Source organism: Sceloporus undulatus, chromosome 1, assembly GCF_019175285.1.
Source record: "Sceloporus undulatus isolate JIND9_A2432 ecotype Alabama chromosome 1, SceUnd_v1.1, whole genome shotgun sequence".
Lineage (NCBI taxonomy): Eukaryota > Metazoa > Chordata > Lepidosauria > Squamata > Phrynosomatidae > Sceloporus > Sceloporus undulatus.
Window position 1 is genome coordinate 196,632,858 of NC_056522.1, and position 21,108 is coordinate 196,653,965.

A 21,108-nucleotide genomic window follows, 5' to 3' on the forward strand; every position below is an offset into this window, starting at 1 on the left:
GCCCTAATGTGCTTGAGAAAGCATTCTTGGTGAACCAGGAAAGATCACTTTAAAGTACTAGTTCTCAAGGAGGTCAGGGCCTTTCATCAGTGTGGGAACTGCCAAAGCAAAAGGGTAGTCTGTTGTCACCTGGAAGATGACAGATTTCCATTGGTTAGCAGAGCAGCACATGAAGATTATGTGGTGCAGAGGATCTCACATGACACAAAGGGTCTGGATAGGAAACAGGGAGAAGTAAGCAGACCAGGCTGCTAAGAAATCACAGGCAGCTCTTATGGAGCACTGTGGGAAACAAAGCACATGCACACGAAAAATGGCAGAGGGGTAACAAAGGAAAAACCATCTTGGATTAACAGAGGGGCTCTACAGAACGCCCACAGCTGCCCCTTTTCATGAAGCAACCACATGCTGTGGCCCCAATCCAGCCTTTTGAGGGCACAAAGTGCTGCATCATATAAATGCAGCGCTGAAGGATCGCCATGGTGCCATGTGCCGTATGGAGCAGCGCGCAGCATCATGGAGCCCTGGGGACAGAATCTGGGCATGCATCATCTTGGATGCGATGCCTCGACTCCAACCCCAAGCCAGCATTTCAGGCCAGTCTATACAGGGCCTTAGTGAACTTTTTAGAGTCTGGGTCTTAGTCTTAGATTTACAAAAGAGTAATTTCAGAGCAAGTGTACCCATCATAAGATATCATTTTAAGTGATATGAAACATTCTGTACCCACTTAAGTAAGATCCTCTTAAACATACTATTACTTTTAAAATGCAAAACACTTCATCATACAGCGCAGTAATTGTGTATTTTCTAAAAGAAGAAGAGGCAGTTTATGACACATTAACAGTATAGTCAGTGTTTTACTTAAAGCAATCATAGATAGGGAACCTTGGCCACTTGCCATATTGGCCCAGACAAGTGTAGACTAAGAGGTATTTACAGTGATCACAGACATGAGATTATTTATCTTAAATAGACTACGATTCTGGAGAACAAGGTTTGCTTCCCTGCTAGGCCATGGAAACCCAATGGGTAACCTTTGGTAAGTCACATACTTTGAGCCCCTGAAAACCCCATGATAGGGCCGCCTTAGGGTCACCATAAGTCAGAAACAACTTGAAAACACACAACAAAAACATATTTAGGAAAACTGCTGCATGGAAATGAACTCTGTTTTGTAGTCCAGAAAGCTATGGGATTTATTCTTAAGAGGACATGCATAGCATAAACTATGCTTCGTATATCTGTTATCACACAAAATGCTCAAATTTGTAAGAATTACTATCTACCCTGCCTATTTTGTTTTGGCTCCAATCTGAAATCTTTCCTTAATTGGACTTCTAACTCAAAGGCCAAAAAACCCTTCTCCCATTTGGAATATTCAAATTCCTTTAGTCCTATTATCTCTATACAATACTGTACAAATCTTTCAAGAGTAACAAAAACATCTGCTTTCCCCCTCCCCAAACAACAGAAACATTATGCGATGATTTCACTTAAGCTTTATTTTTGGAAAAACACTATCCATATATTTTTTTTTTACATCCTAACAATCTGCCATTCCAAAACATGTAGGATGACAGGATACATGTGGAGAATAATAGTGTGCAGAATTTGTACAGAAAAGCACAAGGCTTGCTACACTACAAGAGAAAGATAATTAGAAAAGCACAGCAACCTGCTAGAGGACATTATAAATTATCAATGACAAGAGAATTCTGAACTCTGAATGTAGGGTTTTTTATGACTGACAGACCATCATTTGGGAACATAAGAGGAAAAATGACACATTTTTGTTGGTTGAAATGAGGCACATAATAAAAAGCAAATACACTGATGGGGAATAAGAAAGATGTTTCTAATTTCTAAGCATTATATGTTCAGTAAAAGTTTAAAACTTAGCTTTATACATAATTGAAAGAGTTTCCAATCCTTGGTACAAGCACTGATTTTTTTTAATTGCATGTTTTTTGTTGCCCAGCCTTGTGTACAATATCAAATGTGGATCTATTCAGATGGGAACTGTACTCAAACCTGAATGTGGTAATGACATTATTGCAAATCTGTACATCATAGGGATATACATTCCAGGGAGCCAGAATCAACTGATCTACTATGAGGGTTTCTTTGTCCTATGCAAAATGAGCCTATTATTACATCTGTGACAAAATGTGTTGGAAAGACAGCAAACATTACTTGCCTGAAATGTTTAAACATCTAAAAAATGTTATAGTACGATTATTATGTGATTACCATATGCCAGTGTGTGCATTCATCTTCATGTCGCTAGATTTTGTGCCTTCTTAACACAGCAAAGAGACAAAGGACAGAACATGGGACAAGTAAAGGGCAGCTGAGGAGTTATACACATATGCTGCAAAGCAAATGTCCACAGACCTTATTTGTTTTACTGGATGAATATCCACCCCACTCCATGCAAAATAAAAATCCTCAGTCGCCTACACAGCATGAAGGTAAAGCTGCAACAACATCGCCTGAGAAGGAACACCCACAGTAGGTCAACACGACCTCTTCTACTGCAGGCAGTGAGAAACATTTGTCATGGGAATTTTTTTTAGCATCTGCAAAAGATGTAGTTCAAAACTGTGCCTTTAGGGAAGGTATAATAGTTATATAATATTTTTACAGTTTAGTTTCCTATTCATTTCACGTTTATATTCCATTCTTTGATCCTAAAGGGGCTTCCAGAACAGCAAAGAGATTAAATATATTTAGTTGTGACCTAAGTATCACCATTGCAGTTGTTTGTTGTTAACTGCCCTCAAGCTGATTTTGACTCATGGCAGCCCTGAGGATGAGACATCTCCAAGTTCCCCTGTCCTCCTCTGCTCAGGACCTGCAGGACCTTGCCTGTGCATTTCCTGATCCAGTCTAAATATCTGGCATGTGGTCTTCCTTTCTTAATATTGCCTTCCGCCATTCCTAGCATCACTGTCTTTTCTATTCATTTTTCCTCATAATGTGACCAAAGTATGACAGCCTCAATTTAGTCATCTTGGCTTCCAGATAAGAGTTCTGACTTGATCTAGAACCCTTTTGTTTGTCTTCTTGGCCATCCATGTTATTCTCAGTACTTTTTATCTAGCACCACATCTCAAATGAGTTTACTTTCTTCCCATTGGCTTTTTTCACTGTCTCTCTCTCTCTCTCATTCTCTTACATTCATACATGGTGGTGGGAAATACAATGGTCTGGACTAGCCTCACTTTAGTGTTCAGAGTTGTCTTTACACTTTATGATCTTGTCCAGTTCTTTCACAGCTGTCCTTCTAAAGTAGCACCATCGAGGGCACATAATGATGGCATTTGTATCAAGATCCAAAGGGCAGCTCTGTGATGGTGGCATCCTTCTCTTTATCCTTAACCTTGGGCTGTTCTTTTAAGATGTACAGCAAGCGTGGAAAGAGACAAGTGACTGAATTACAAAGGAGCAAAGGGTTAATGCAAAGAATAAGAGGACATTATGGCACTGAGTCACCAAAGGATTTTGCTCTATAAGGGCCAGTCTTTTCAGAGAGTGAAACCTATGAGAGCATGTGTATGTAAGCTGGTAGAGGGAGCTGGTGTCATGCCTTAAGGAATTATGAAGCTCAGTGGCTGCTGAGACCCTGGCCCCTATTTTTCTCTAAAAAAGCCAGATCAGCCAGGACTCAAGACACAATCTGTTATGAATACAGGGGGTGTCTAGGGAGATGTATATGGGAAGTTTATATTTCTTTCCTCGGCTGGTTATTGGTTCTGAATGTACAACTTGCTTTGTAATTTTAAGATGAACCTGGCAAGGTGTTCCAAGCTGTATAAGGTTTTATTAGCTTCAGTGTATCTTTTGGTTTAATTTTTTTTTTTAAATACATTTTTAGAACTCTTTGTTAATCCTCACTGGTGCTTTGACCATTTGAACATACAGGATTGTACTTCTCCAGGGAGAAGGAAGAAATGGCTTGTGACTGAACTAGGTCATTCCACTTTTACTCATTACTTTATTTCTTCAGAGGAAAAGGGAAGGGAGGGATGTGAGAAAACCCCTATAGCCACCCCATTCTGCATACCCATTAAAGGTATCCCAAGGAAAAGGAGGGTGATGATGGTGGTGACGACTGAAGCACATCTCTAAGAGTTAAGTTCTCCCCTCCTACTTAACAGCTGGAGGCAAGGGTAACTCTATAAGAAGTCTTGTTCCCTGGCCACAATTCTGTGTTAACCATTTAAACTACACCGATGATGGTAGAGGTGTCAGATGTGGCAGCTGAAGCACATGCTTTGAATATGTGAGATCATCTTAAGTGGAAGGGCTGGCTCAGACAGAGCACCTTCTGTCACATATTGTTTATGAGCTGAAGAAAAAGTGCTGTGCCTATGCAATTACTCTTCCAGTAGCTCTTTTTTTGCCAGAACTAGAATTCCTGCTTTCTACTTCAGTTTCCTGGTTCAATCAAAAACTATGATTTTTAACTCACCCCTAGTCTTTGATCCTGGTGCAAGAGTAAAGGGAAGAAACAGAAGTAGGACACTTTTTCTTGGTCTATGAAAGTTAGTTGGACTCACATCACAATATTTAAAGTAGTGAAAATGAAGGGTGGGCAACTTTAGTGGTTCTGGGGGCCAATTTCATCTTCTCCAGGATGCACCAGGGCAGTCTACCCTGCCCCCTACATATAAAGCATTTGCTTTCAGTTAATTTTTCCTTCTGGTTGCTGCTGAAATCTAGCAGTGTTGTTTCTCATGATATTTCAGCAGTGCTTTCCATCCCATAAAAGTAGTCTTGGGGATTTCTCTTGGCTCATCAACTGCGAGTTTATCACCTTTGGGGTAAAAAATAACAAAAATCAGAGGTAAAAGGTTAAGAAAGCTTTCCACTGGAGACTTCGGATATGTACTCCCAATCTAAATAGACAATACTGAACTACAGTACGTGGACTGGTCTGACTCAGTACAGCATAATTTCCTATGTTCATGTAACTGGCTGCTGCAAAAGGGTATCTGCTGAAATACCTAAAGTCAGCCCAAGGCTCAATACCTGGCAAGTGGCTGTTGTAGGCTGGAGGGAAAGGTGGGGTTCAACTCATCACTTTCACCAAAGAGCCAATGGAACATTTGCCATGGTAAGTACTGTCAGTGGAATTCTGGAGTGCTGTTCATTTTGTGATATGCAAAGGGAAAAATAAGTGAGGGACAAGATATCAGCCAGGTGGTTTTTGAATACTTGCCTTCATTATTTTTAGAAGAAACCTGTCAGCCTATATATTTTTTCAAAAATAAAGCATACCCAGTCCAAGTGCGCCTTTTCACCAGCTATTTTAATGAGAAGGATATTCAAACTACAGCATCATTTGCCCATAACATTAATATGTCCTTTACCAACCGTTTTAACATCCATCATTTACGTAGGGGCTAAGCAGATTGCCCCGATAGAGTGGCGTCCTGCTGCCACTTTCAGCACCAGATCAGGGCCATGGCAACTGCACGCTGCGGCCCCATTCCGGTGCTTTGCCAGCTCTAAAAGAATTGGCAAAATGCCACTCCTTTTAGAGCCAGCAAAAATGAGCCGTTGCTGCTGCGACGGCACTTTTCGGCACGCCTTTCAGCATGCATCATATAAACACTGAACCAAAGGAGCTCCGTGACATGGGCGGGCAGCATGACGCTGGCATGGGGTGATGTATGCCTGTGCGTCGTCAAAACAGCATTTCCCCACACCACCCCCATGCCGGCACTTCAAATCGGTCTGCATAGTCCTCCAGTATCAAGAAGCACTTATTCTTACTATCAACTTGAAAAAGAACACTTTGATTTGTTTTTTATTAGAATGTGCAGCCCCAAAGTCTGCCATTTTATTTCCCTTCTGCCAAATGTAATGCAACAAGAGACAGCTGGCACGGAAACATTTCCCCTGCTTCAGACTGGACACTATTTGACACCAAGATTAAAACCTCCTTTTGTCTACTATGAATCAAAGGAAAGCTGATTTTAAATCATCATCATCAACAACATCAGGGCATCTACATTTAAAGTGAGACCATCATAGCCAGGTCATAGGAACCTCTTAAAACTGCAGGATTGGGACACAATGTCCCATAAGGAGAGAAGTACAGGAATCCTGGAACAAACACATATGAGAAGAAGACATGGACATGGACAAGGAGTTCACTTACCTGTGAACCAAGTGCAGCCAAGTCTTCACACTTCCCTTTTGACAATGCCTGCTGAATTTTGACTGATTCCTGCTGATAGAAACTCTGGACTGCATCCTGGAAATCAGGAAATCCATCCTGTGAATGTTCAAAGGGAAGAAAAGGGGTCATTACTATATGCTGAAATATATTTTTAAAAATTATAAGAGAATATTCTTAAATCACCACTACCACAGCTAATGGTGAGAGGCTAGGAGAGTGGAATTAGCCTCCCAGGTGATTTTGGAGAACTGAACTTCTTTCATCATGTCCTACTGAAAACAAAACAAAACAAGGCCCTGCCCTTAAACCCCCTCTAGAGGGTGTGGGAGCATTTTCTCCATGTTTTTAGGTCTTCCTAGGTCATTTTAGGCCCAGAAGAGGCCATTTTTAACAACAGGTAGTGAAATCACATCCTATTTACTTCCTTTTTAAAAAGGTCCCTCTTTAACCTAAGATAGCCCAGAGGGCTCCAGAAAGTGCCCCTCACATGCCCTAGATGGCAATTGAGGCCAAAAAAAGTTTTTGAATTTATTTTTATTTTATTCCTTTCCCCCCTTTTCCTTCCTTTTCCTTGTTCTCTTTCTTTCTTTCTTGCATTTTTTTGACACCCTAAGGTCCCTGGGAACCACAAAAACAGTCCTGCGGGCCACATGAGCCCTGCTTTGCACACATTGCCCACCCCATATTGTAGAGGAAGCTAGAGGAATAGCTTTGCAACATTAAACAGCTGTACAGCAAGAGAAGGATTTCTGAAGACCAGAACAATTTGGAAATGCAAATTGTTCTACAGAAGCTATTTTTAAGAAAAAATAATTTCATGTTCTGGAAATTCCTAAGAGTTGTCTTCCACAAGTTAATATATTACAACTGAAAATAAGAAGATAAATATGTTCCCATATCATTGAACAGTTTTCCCCAAACTACTATTATGCTTTTATTCTGTGTCAGAAACACTAAAAATACAACAAAAGTACAAGTGGTGGTGCATAACACTATGAAGCTCACAAATCACAATGTTGTTCTTTGAATTTTGAGGATTGTTGCATTCCAAACTGTAGCTTAAATCTGTGATAGGAAGCAAGCTGAATAGAATAATTGCAATTGAGCAGTTTCTCTTTCTACGACTTATAGGGTCCACATTGGCAAGAAGCTTTTATTGAAATATCCCAGTCACAATCATCTCCATTTCAGAAGCCTACATTTCAACTGGCAAATACAAGTGAGCATACAAGAATAGTTTCACAAAATACGAAGTACAGTACAGTGGTACCTCGGGATACGAAATACCCAGGTTACGAAATTTTCGGGATACGAAAAAATCCCATAGGGAATTATTGTTTCGGGTTACGAATGTTTTTTCGGGTTACGAAAAAACTTTTGGTGCTTTTTTCGGCTTTTTCGCACGGAATCGCGGCTTTTCCCCATTAGCGCCTATGGCAATTCGGCTTACGAAGGCTTTTCGGGTTACGAAAGCGGCCGCGTTACGAATTAATTTCGTAACCCGAGGCACCACTGTAAGTGAGAGCCAATATGGTGCTGTAATAGTTCGAATACCTACTCAGCTGTGAATCTTATTAGACTACCAGTATCACCTCTGTGCCTCACTGTTACAGCACTGTATGCAAAGTGATTTTGCAGCACCTTTGAGATTCACTGAAAGATAAAAGTTGGTAGCAGTTGCTACCACCTTCTATCTTTCAGTGAGTCTCAAAGGTGCGGCAAGATCCCTTTGCATACTGATTTTCCAGATTAACATGGCTATGTCTTTGAATATAACAGGACTGACCAGGGTAACTGCTATGTGTGCTTCCTTAAATTTCCTGGGAGGCGAGATACAAAGGCAATACAGGTAAATTACGAAAAATTATAGTGAGAAAAATATGGGCTGAACAGAAAACACAAGAGAAGCTAGAAACAATATAGTAAAATTCATAGTACCAAACTTCTAGAACTGAAAACATACACTGTGTGCCCACTGAACCCTATTAGCTTTTTCTAATTAAAATCTGAAGTATATCGGCATTGACAGTATTATCCAGGCAATTTTGTTTGCAGTGGGAAAGCCTCTGACATCAACTGGTGTAAAGGCACAAAATGTTCCCAATTGGGAACCAAGCTATCAGGCTATATGCACTCCTATCTTTTGGAAGAGAATGGGGAAAATAAAACATATTTGGATAGGATTAAAACCTCTAGGCAAAGCAGTAGCTATACAGAACAATAACAGAGAAAAGCCTGAGAAAGAGATCACAGGAGACAGAGAGCCAAATGAGAGGTTAAATGTAGTTTACAAAAAGGGTGAGAATGGGCAAGGAACAGTTTGGTGAGAAACCACAACCTAAGGCAGTGATGGTGAACCTTTTACAGACTGGGTGCCCAAACTGCAACCCAGACCCCACTTATTTATTGCAAAGTGCCACATCCCTCTGGCTTTCTAGTAAGAAACTCTGGCAAACTCTGTGCTAGGGGAACAATATGTGTGCCCACAGAGAGGGCTCTGAGTGACATCTCTGGCATGTGTGCCATAGGTTCGCCATCACTGACCTAAGGGAAGAACAAGTGAAGAAAGAGTCTTGAGAATGGAAAAAAAAAACCCTCACAAGTACATAAACTAAGGATTACATTGCATGAAGGTGGAATAGAGGAGACACAGAAATGTGATAAATAAGGAAATGGACTTAAGTATGGTTGGTAGGGTTGCCAGAGGGCTCCAACATCTTTAATGGCTGTGTAGAAGGAGTTTCAGCAGCTGTTGCTCGTCATGGTGCCAGTTAACAAGAAGCACCAGCTGAAACCCCTTCTGCACTACCATTAAAGTACAGATGCCATCTCTATTTTTCATTCTGGCAACCTTAATGGTGGGGGAATTGGAAGGCACCTTCAGAATGATCCAAGAGATCAAAGATACAGGTAAATTACATACGGAGCAAGATAAAATCATTAAGATTTTTGAAAAACAATATAGTGATTTTTTAAAAGAAAAAAAATGAAGGGACTACACAACAACAAGAAATAAATCATTACCTAAAAATGTAGGAAAAATGGATTTATTGGAGGAGCAAAGGAAAACACTAAACCAAGAAATTAAAAAAGAAAAAAGAAATAAGAGATGCTATAAAATAAATTAAAAAGGGGAAAGTGCCAGGCCCAGATGGCTATACAACACTGCATTACAAAACATTTGAGGAAGATATGATCGACCCAACGCAGAAAATGTTAAATGAAGTTAGACAAGAAAGAATTCCATACACTTGGAAAACATCAAATATAGTACAGTGTTGATTCCAAAAGAAGACAAACCCCAAAATTATAGACCGATTTCACTCCTCAATGTGGACTATAAGATTTTTGCATCTGTTTTAGCAAAGCGATTAAAAATATATTGAAGGATTGGATTAAGGAAGATCAATGTAGCTTCTTACCTAACAGACAGATTAAACAATATCTGAGAGTTATGATGGGTATAATAGAATATCATGACAAAAATCCTGGAAGGAAGGTGGCAATGCTATTTCTAGATGCGGAAGAAGCTTTCAACAACATAAAGTGGAAATTCATGGTAAATTTGTTGGAGAAGCTTGAAATAGGTGAAAGTATGACTAATTGGATAAAGGAAATTTATAAATAGCAGAAAGCATTTATATTAATAAATGGGATAAAGACAACAAAGTGTGAAATCCAAAAAGGAACAAGATAAGGTTGTCCCTTATCCCATTTCTATTCTATTCTTCTATTGGAAATATTAAATAATAAAACGAGAGAAGAAAACCACATAAAAGGTGTATCTATGAGAGGATCAAAATATAAGATGAGATCTTTTGTGGACGATACGGTTACTTTCATTGAAGAACCTCAAGAAAATATTGCAAAATTGTTAAGAGATTATGAATAAATTTGAAAAGTGTGTAGGACTGAAAGTTAGCAAAACAAAATCTGAAATTTTGGCATTTACTATGACAAAAGGAAAAAAAAGAACAAAATACTCTACAAGATTCAATAAAAATCCCAATTCAGAAAAAATTAAAATATTTAGGAATCTACTTAACAAGTAAGAATGCAGAGCTCTTTGATAATAATTATAAAGCAACATGGCAAGAGAGCAAGAAAGATTTGGAAAAATTGTCAAAATTGAATTTAACATTAATGGGAAGAATTGCTGCAATAAAAAATGAATGTGCTACCAAAATTGATGTTCTTGTTTCAGAATATACATGTAATGTTAAATGATAAGGCATTCATCCAATGGGGAAAAAAATGTGTAACGAAATTTGTCTGGGCAAGAAAAAGGTCCAGAATAAAGTGGAAAAATCTGTAAAAGATGTAAAAGAAAGAGGAGGATTCGGACTACCAGACTTCAAAATTTACTATCAAGCATGCTGCCTTGACTGGTTGAGAACCTGGATGAAATCTGAAGATGAAAGATTGATAAATCTGAAAGGGTTCAATATCAGATATGGCTGGCATGCATATTGTGGTACAGTAAACTGGAATGGAAGAATTTAGTGATCATAAGGCGCTCATTAATTAGGGTTTGGACAAAATATAAAATGAAAGTACCGTATATAGGAAACTGCCAAAATAATTATCACCGCATGAATCATTCTTGAAAAGAACAGAACTTAGATAAAAAGGATGGTTAACATATAAAGAAATTTTGAAGTGGGAAAGACAGAATCGTGAAATAAAGGAAAGAGAAGAATTAGGTGAAGAAAGGACTTGCCATTGTTACCCATATATACTACTAAAAGAAAGGATGAAGAAAGACATTAAAGAAACTGGAATTACAAAACAAAGAACCGAATTAGATGAAATACTGATGTCAAATGAAAAAGAAACAATATCAAAATTATATAAATTTTGTTTGAAACTAGAATTAGAACAAGAAACTATCAAATCATCAATCATAAAGTGGTCCCAAAATATAGGCCACAACATACAATTGGAAAAATGGGGGAAAGCATGGGGCAGAGACCTGCATTTTATAACCTGTATGGACATAAAAGAAAATTTTTACAAAATACTGTATAGATGGCACATAACACTATCAAAATTAGGTAAAATGCACAAAAACGGAGAAGACAAATGTTGGAAATGTGGAAAAAAAAGGCAGTTCTTTCTATCATATATAGTAGACATGCCAAAAAAGAAAGAAATATTGGAAAGACATATATCAAACAATTCAAGACATATTTAAATTGGATTTAAAGTTTGAACCAGAATTATTTTTATTAAAGCTAATTGAAAAAAAAAACAATCTAGAAATCATATAAAGATAATTTTGTATATGGTAACCACAGCAAGGTGTTTGCAAAACAATGGAAAAATCCAGAGATACCAACTGTAAACGACTGGTTATTAAGAACATTGGGCATAATGGAAATGGACAGATTAACTATATAGTTGGTCCTCTGTTTTCACAGGGGATCTGTTCTGGACCCCCCCTCTCAAAAACGGAGGCTCGCGCATATTCAAGCCCCATAGGCCTGAACGGAGCACATGCCTGTGTGCATGCACTGGGCACGTGTCCCATTGAAAATAGTGGAGGTTGCCCTTTCGTGGATTTTCGAGGTCACAGATCCCAAATCTGCGAGTTTGGAGGGGCAACTCGATATCTAAAGGATACGTCAACTAGAGAGGAGGAGGACATTTGGGAACCACTAATGAGTTGTTATAAAGAAAAATGGTCATAAATATTAACAACAACAACAGCAACAACAACAAAAAGAGAGGTCTTAGAAAACAAAAAATAATATACAGTGAGTCTGCGCCATACGTGGGCTCGTAATAGGTGGCTTCCAGCTTGCACAGAAGCTGCCGGGAGATTGGAGAATGGTGTGCGCACCCATGCGGCAAGCACGAGCCCCATTATATCAAATGGGGCTCGAACATACGCACGTTTTGCCTTATGCGGGGGTGGGTGGGTCTGGAGAAAGCGGAGAGAAATAAAGGAAAAAGTACAGGATGGAGAATAAATAACAATAAGAGTTTAAAATGTTTTTTTTAAAAGATGGAGGTAATAGAAGGAGAATATAGACCTACAGGAGAAAAATACAACAAAGACAGCTGTAAAGAATATTTCATCCAAAATGATAAGCAGAAGACCGTGGTGGGGGGAGGGATTTATAGATTAATTCAATTTTTAATGTTAAAATATATATGAAAACATGGTATGAAATATGGCAAGAACTTTTGTTAAAAAGGAATATATATGTATAATTTGATATTATAGAAAAGTTTTGGGTAAGATATATACTTTACTAAAAACAATATATATATATAAAAACTTATCTATGCATCCCTGTCAAATGGGGAACATGCAAAAGCCACCCTTTCACCTCAGTCGGGGGTAGCCATGCTGTGACTATCAGAGGCCCAAATCTGGGTCTTCCCATTTCCTACACACAAAAATGTTGCCAACATTTTTATTAACCTGGAGGTAATTTTATGGGACCATTTTCTGCTTCTTTGAGAAGGGGAAGTGGCAAAACAATATCTTAAAGAAAATCACACATTTTTCAGCTGAACATTTGTATGGGTGGGGTGGCCAACAAGATTGGAGGGGTGGAGGGGTCAGGTCACAAGGGAGGCCACAAGGGTGCCTTGGCTTATTTCCCAGAAATTCAATTGCTGTAGGGCTGAACTATGAGTAACAACTAACACACTTTCACCTTCTCCAAAAGAGACTGAGGGAGAATACAAACCACTTTGTTTTCCTGTAATGGTAAGTGGAATAAAAATACATGAAAGATACTGGAACAGGGGTAAGCAGGGGATACAGAGTTTCCGCTAGCCAAACATTCCTTTTGCTGTGTTGCTGCTTGTGGTCTGCTCTATAAAAACACACTCACTCACACTGCTTCCTTGCAACTTGGCTGGTCTTAAAGCAATTTCTTACAGCAGATGTTCCCAGTCCCACAGGCACTTTCTTCTCCTCCACCACCAACACTGCTCCTACATGAACACCAGATTGCAGTGCTTCTGTTCTTTTGATCTTCAGGGAGTGAGAAAGAAATCCCACATTCTTCTTCTCAACCTTGCCTGGTAGTGGCGTGGGCGGCCACATACCCTTGCTTTCCTTTTCTCCCACCCTACCCAGTCCTGACATTAACTCTAAGCCTCTTTCCCCCCACCCACACACCCATTCGATCTCCCTTTAGGTCTCAATACTCCCACTGAACCTTTTAAGCTTGGCAATCTGCATCAGTTTCCCTTTCACCTCTGCAAGGGCTGCCATTCATTTTCATGATACCTTTGTACCACTAGTCCATAGGAGGGCAAGGCTGCAAAGTTCTCCATTCTCCACACATACACACACATTTACTTCTATTGGCTGTCGGCACTACACTTGAAAAAGAAATCTTTTTACATGTCACTGATACACAGGCTAATATTTGTGAACAGACTCCTCAAGGAAACTGCTGCCAGTGCCTTGCTGGCTCACTTCTTCATGCGGTGCTGGTGGCACTGATTCAGAGATGACAAAACAGGGGGACACCCACACAAAGTCCACAGTTAACCCAGCCCTTCTCACCCTGGGGAGCAAGGCAGCTGTGTAAGAGAAAGGTGGCAACTTCTCTCTATAATAAAATGCTCTTTTTACAAAATGGATTGGAATGCATTTGAAGTCCTCACAGTTTGGCTCATTAATAATTACTTCCAAATCCAAGTCTAACAAGAGTTCGCTGCATTCCTTCTCCCACTCACTCTACTTCCAAGGCTTGTCATGTTACTGGATTTCCGCCTCCTCCTTTCCCTCTCTGATTTCCTCCCCCAGTTTACCCACCCACTCCATCAACAAAAGGAGGAGGTTGTGTGGGGGAAGCAAAAGGCTTTCAATAGTAATTGGATGTAATTTGTGATTTCCCCCACCCCTCTCTTTGTATCCCTTATGCAGAACCCATTTATCCTGCAGAGGCAAGATTTACAACCCTGGCTAACTTGAAAAAGGTGGTCTTGAGGTTTGCCAAGGCACCTTGGCCTTGACACATGAGAGAGGGAGTAAGAGATTCCTAGTATACTGAAAAATTATTTCACATTATGCCTAAAGCAATCATTTTTACCTGTAGGGGAAAAAAGGTATTAAAAGTCTCAAAAGATCACAAAGTGGGTGTTTTACACCCACTGACATGGTGGAAGGGTAGAGAGCTGCTGTGGCAGTGGGTGTTTTGTAAATACCCCACTCTTTCTACTCTTCTCTCTGCATTTATCCAGGGCAGAGGTGAGATTTTTAGATATCAAGCAAAGAAGGAAAAAAGTTGTATTCCTAGCATGAAACATCCAAATGCCATAGAGGCTAACCATAAAACCCCTTTGTCTTTTCAAAAAACAACTATATATCTTTTTTCTTCTGTATGCCATCAGGTAAAACAACCAAGCACATTCATTCATTCATTCATATTCTCTCTCTCTCTTTCTCTCGCCCCTCCTCTACACACAAAGATTTTGACCAAGGAAAGGAACAGAACTATGGAATAAATGCATCCTTTTATCCCTTGTTGAAATTCCCAAAGCTTACAAGAATCTGCAAGCCTTATGTGTAGTCTAGGCAGCTGAGGGGAGCTGATCTGCTGTCTCTCCCCCACCCTCCAGTTTGTTGTTCATGCAGGCTCAGTAAAGGGTTCTGGAGGCAGGTATTGTAGGCAGGACACATGGCTATGGCAGAATCCTGCTCTTTCCAAGGTCAAGCTTTATGCATTGATTACTGCAGACATGCTGCTGCAACACGACACAAAAAATATGTTTCTCCATTCCTTCCTTTGCCATCTTCCCAATGTTTATGTTGCTAAAAAACAAAACAAAATAATCAAGTGAGACAGAGGACAGGAAGGAAAAGCAGGGACTGACAAAACATTAAAAGAAGCTTTGCTGTTAGGGGCAGTGGCGATGAAGCAGGAAACCATGCAAGAAGACCGGCATTGGCAGGGACCTCATCCTGCCCTGCAGACTCCGGTTACTTTTGCACAGGTGTGGCATTGCCACTTATCTTTCCATTTCCTCCCCACTTCCTATGACTGGCCCAGAAAGTGGGAAAGTAAAGAAGGCAGACAGAGATGGCCTTGTGTTCTATGGCAATTGTGTTGGCAGCCTGAGCTGCCAACGGTGAAACCTCACTTCCAAACAGCTTTTTTACTCTCCAGGGCTTTGGGAGCCTTTCTTTCTTCCCACCATCTAGTTTTTGGCTTGGTACTCATACGGAGATTGAAACATAGAAATAGATATAGAAAAAGTGCAATGATTAATGGGATGAATTTATATAATCAGAATGCAAATTAATAATATGCATATTTGCATAATATGCAAATTAGATGTTCAGATATGAGGGACTGGAATCTGACAACCCCAAGAGGTCTACCTGTATACTATTTTACTAGTCCCCCTCCTTATTTCTAGAAAGCTACTTCCTAAAATCTTATTTGAAATTTTTGAATATCCCATTACAAAATAAACATGGTTTCATTCTAAGTTTCGTACATGTCGCTGACTCCTTTTTTCCCTTCCTCCCACTCCCTCTCTCAAAGGCAACTGATTAACAATACAGTTAGTTCCTCTCTGTAGCCCTGGGGAAGAGGATTAATTTAAGCATTCCTTGAAACTAAGATAATTCACACTCAAGCCCCTCGACAATCCACTGACTTGGGTTCCTTGCTCAGTGCTTATAATGGACTGAGGAAATTTTCTCTTCAGGCCCATGAGTCATTTTCCCAGTATGTTAAAGAAAGGATAAAACGGGAAGGATCTGACAACTCTAGGGATACAGATTTGGGTAAAATATTAGGAAATCTTTCCCAGTCATAGACAGCATGCTAAATAATAAGCAATGTATTCTATGAACCCAAGCAGAACCTTTGATGTGCAGTTTTGGAGAACAGCCATTCCAACAACATTACAAACACTTTCTGAGAGAGAGATTTTGAAGACAGATTATATAGCATGAATTCTGCTATTCAAAGAGCTGGGGAAGTTGAGAAGTCTCACTTTATCTAGATAAAAAATCAGATGTACCCACATGAACCCTAGCTGAAAAAGCAGCTCCACAACAGAATCAATTGCTCAGAGAGGTCATGGTCTCTCTTTCCTTCAAAAATATCAATAAATTTAAAACATCTGGCAGGGATACTTTAACTCATATATTTCTAATTAAAATTCTTAAATTAAAACTTCTACTTAGACAATATACCCAGAGAGAAAAAAACTGAAGGAATCTTCTTGAGTTTGCAATTTCTTAAGTCATTATTTTTATAGAGAAGATGAGGACCTTGTTCTGAGGATGAGGACATTGTTGGGAACAAAGTCCATTAGGCAGACATGTATCTCCCTCCCCAAAACTGGCAACACATATTTTTATGAGTTGTTTTCTACAATTAGAAAGACCTGAAAAGCAAGTGCTCTGAGAAAAAGCAAAACAAAACAAAACTGTTTCATCCACATAAACAAACCAAAACCACATATGTCTAGGTCACATGATTATAGAACAAGTCCCCATTCAAACCATCATTTAATTAATTTAATTTAGCTTAATGTTGCACATATACATAATGCCAAGACAAAAATGTCTGGCTTAATGAACCATGCATTAAAATTGGTTTACAGTTCCTGGCTTGTTGAGAAGAAATCAGCATAATTCCCAATGTGCCTGTAATAGGAAGCTATAGATCATTGTAGCTTCCTTGTTAACTTCTTTGCTGGCACAAAGGAAGGAACAATGTATGAGAAATGGGCTCTGTGTACCCACATGCCACTCATGCACAATTTGGTTTAGTGCAAACACATCCAATATTGCCATGTAGAATATTATAGCTCAGTCTAACTCCTCCAACAAATCTACCAAGGATAATAACTTACAAAAGCTGGATGAAAACTCAGGAAACTGTGTTGAATCAGGCTGAAGCAGTAAGGCACTAATTTCCATTACCAAAACAGAAGGTGCATAGGATTTTTATGATATAAAAGTAACAGATTTAACACTGATCAAGTCAATGTTATTCCTAGCAAAATTATTTCATTTATTTAGTTAATTTATATTCTGCCTTTCTCACATTGAAATATTCTTTGGATATAATATTGGTAATAAAACAAAGTTAGGAAAAATGTTTCCTTTTCTTGATAGTAACTACAGTCTAGCAATCCTTTTGGGCAGAAGGAATCCCATAATCTCATTTTTTTCATTCATCACAATAAAAATGTGAGCTGTATAAATGTAACTGTTGTTGTTGCTAAATGAAAACTGAAGACCCATATCTATGTGCCAGTACGTGAACAGTATGGGGAAAAAATTGGTAAATTATAAAACAAATGGATAATTGTTATATAGTCTGTGATGTTTGTGACTCTCTCTCTGTGTGTGTGTGTGCTTGTATGTGAACATGTGTGTTCTGTAAACATATGTTATCTGTTTCATCCAGATTCTAGGTCTTGTTTTCTTGTAAATATCCAACTTGGCTCACATTTTTCTTCTTTCAAGGTTCCTCATATCTAACTGCCTTCTACAGAGCCTTAGCTAAGTTTGATCACTTTTAATTCAAAATTCATTCTAATTTAATGGGTTTTAAGGTAGGGAACTGGGCAATACATATCCCTTTTCCAAATAATGTGTTAATAATTTTCGTTTGTTTATGCATGTCAATTTTGGCAATTATAACCATACAGAACAATTTAAAGTACAGTACCTCTATCTTAATTCTCTTTGGTGACAGCTCATCTCTTTCTCCACATTTAGACCTAAGAAATGAAAACACATTTTTACACTAGATAGTGTACACTATCTTCAGGGGTTGGGGAACATATCTGTTTGGAAAAATCCATTCCCATGAAAGATAGACACATTGAACCAAATGTTAGGATAGTTTCCCAAAAGATTTTCTTGAACCTGAACTGCATGATCAGCAGAAGCATGGGGCTACAATCTCATCATTTTGAGATTGAGGTTAGGTGACAACCTTTTGCATGTTTGATTGTTCCACCATATAAAAACCTCCCTGTACAGAGCATGATACACACGGAAGAAAGTATTAATTTCTCTTAGAACTGGTCTTTTGAAGGGAAGCTATATATGAAAACATACCAGGGAAGGGGAGGGGGGGGAGAACATGAATACTCCCATGTTCCCAACACATTTCCACATAACATACGATGTAGCTGTATGCACAGACAAACCACACAGCTGGTTTGTGAGGCACATGCCTATGCATGACTGTGTCACAGGTATAACAACAAGAGGTGTCATGGGAAAGGCATAAACTTTCATGTTTTTCCACCACACCTACAGTTAGTCATGTGTATGAATCAAGCCTGAACTGCATGGAACAGATTTCTAACAATAAGCCCCATTAAAACAAATTGGTCGCTTAAAAAAACATAAACAAATATGCAGCTTACTTGGTGGTCCGGTAAGTGTACTTGTATGTAACTTCTCGAGAGATTTGCCGTGCCAGTGCAAAGAGCTCATCCCTCCGAGTCAACAATGCATTATCCTTTACACACAACTGTGCAGCTGCTTCATTAACTGTGAGCTAGAGAACAGAACAAGGAAAGTTTCAGTGGCTTAGCTATGTCAATGAGGAATACATCACAGTAAGAATATGTTGCGCTAAATAACAACCTTAGGCATGCATACTGCAGGGCTGGGGAACACTGTCAATTATCTTTGAGAATTTCTGGAGAACAGGAGACATCCCAGCAGAATGGTGAAGGGAAAATGTCCCAATTTTCAAAAATGAAAGGGGAAAAAGAAGACCCAAACAATTAGCACCAGTTAGCATAACATCAATACCAGGAAAGATTCTAAGCAGATCATTAAACAGACGGTCTTCTAAAAGCATTTAGAAAGGAATGCCATAATTACAAAACGTCAACATGGGTTTCTCAAAAACAAATCATCCTTGAGAGAAGTGAGAAGTGGGGTACCACAGGGTTCTTTCTTGGGCCCATTGCTGAATAGTCATCTTTATCAATGACTTGGATGAAGGAATAAAGGGCATACTTATCAAATTTGCAGATGACACCAAATTAGGAGGGGTTACTAATGCCCCAGAGAACAGGATCAGAATTCAAAATGACCTTAACAGATTAGAAAGCCAGACCAAAACTAACAAAATGAATTTCAACAGGGCACTTGGGCAGAAAAAAAAATGAACTGCACAAATATAAGTTGGGGGACACCTGGCTTGACAACAGTACATGTGAAAGGGATCAAGGATTCCCTGTAAACCACAAGCTAAATATGAGTCAACAGTGTAATGCATCAGTTAAAAAAGCCAATGTGATTCTAGGCTACATCAATAATTTATAGTGACTAGACTGAGAGAGGTAATAGTACAGCATGCCTGCAGTTTACACAGGCATGCCATACGCGGCTTTCAACATACACTGAAAGCTGCGGCGGAAGAGCCTGATGTGTGCCTTGTAAGAAGTAATGGGGTGTGTGCCCATGGCATGCGTCCGCTGCTGTACTGCTGTATCACCGCGGGCGTGAGCCCCATTACTTCCAATGGGGCTCCAGAATGCGCGGAATTCCCCTTATGCGGAGAGATCTCCGCATAAGGGGAGGGCGCACTCTACCACTCTATTCTGCTTTGGTCAAATCTCACCTGGAATGCTGTGCCCAGTTCTAGACACTACAATTCAAGAAGGATGGTGAGAAGCTGGAGCGTGTTCAGAGGAGGCAACAAAAGTGGTGAAAGGTCTGGAAATCATGCTGTATGAGGAGAGGCTGAGGGAGATGGCTATGTTTAGCCTGGGGAAAAGGAGGTTAAAAGTTGATATAATAGCCTTGTTTAACTATTTGAAAGGGTGGCATAACAAAGATAGAGCAAGTTTCTTTTCTGCAACTCAGTGAATCAGACCCAGAGTGATGGATTCAAACTAGAGGAAAAGAGATTCTATCTCAACATTAGGAGGAATGCCCTGACAGTAAGAGCTGTTGAACAGTGGAACACTCCCTCAGAGAGTGGTGGAGTCTCCATCTTTGGACATTTTTAAACAGAGGCTGGATGGCCATCTGTCCAGGATGCTTTGATTGTGTATTCCAGCATGGCAGGGGTTTCCACTGGATGGCCCTTTAGGTCTCTTCCAACGCTATGATTTATTATTCTATATGGCCCTCTGGGTGTTGAACACAATTCCCACCAGCCACAATCACTTTGGTCAAGAGTAATAGCTGATAGGAACTGCAACCCAGCATCTGGAGGGCCTCATGTTGCCCATCCCTAGCATATAGAAATTTGCAAGTATTTCTCCAAATTGCCATTATATCTATCCCATAATGCAGGCATGGCCAATATGTGGTCCTCCTGAAGTTGTTGGACTAAAAATTCCATCAGCCCTAATCAACACAGCCAATAGTAAGTGATGTTTGAGTGGCAGTCCAACAACATCTGGCGGTGGTGACAAACTGTTTGCCCCTACCACAGTACATTACAGTTATGTAAAGATCCTCATTCCAAAGCCATCTGAGATTTTTAAATACCTATAAGAATTTAAAATCTTAGATATGCACACTTAATTTTTCTCTAGAGAAATTCTGGAACATGTACCAAGATTTAAATCACGTTTAAATCAAGTTAGCACACACACACACACAAAAATAATTCTTAGGCAGAAGCAAACTATTTTATTAACTGGCTTGCCATTAAACTGAATAAATACGCACGTTACCAAAGTGCTGAAAGAGTTCACAGTTCTCATGTTCTACTTTGCTTTTTACAAGAGTCTCAAAAAACTCCAACCAAGGAGCAAAACCATGACTGAGATGGTGAAGGAACCAGAATTTGGAAAAAAATTACTTTTTGGACTACATCTTCCCAAAGCCCTAGCCAGTGGTCATGTTAGGTGGAGGATGCTGTGAGTTAAAAATAAAGAAAGAAAAGAAGGAAAGAATAACCCATGCTCTGGGAGGAGCCCATTACCTACTGTACCAC

At 39.4% G+C, this 21,108-nt stretch overlaps 1 protein-coding gene across 2 annotated transcripts in view; it reads right to left on the reverse strand.

The window, feature by feature from the left end:
• The window catches only part of NAB1 (NGFI-A binding protein 1), a 57,595-nt gene that overhangs the window by 9,771 nt on the left and 26,716 nt on the right, over positions 1 to 21,108 (reverse strand). For both annotated transcript variants that reach the window (XM_042445668.1, XM_042445667.1), the window contains exons 3-5: positions 18,569 to 18,702; positions 17,860 to 17,911; positions 6,173 to 6,289 (exon numbers count right to left, since the gene is read on the reverse strand). In XM_042445668.1, coding sequence (XP_042301602.1) covers positions 6,173 to 6,289; positions 17,860 to 17,911; positions 18,569 to 18,702 — 303 coding nt within the window. The remainder of the gene's footprint in view (positions 1 to 6,172; positions 6,290 to 17,859; positions 17,912 to 18,568; positions 18,703 to 21,108) is intronic.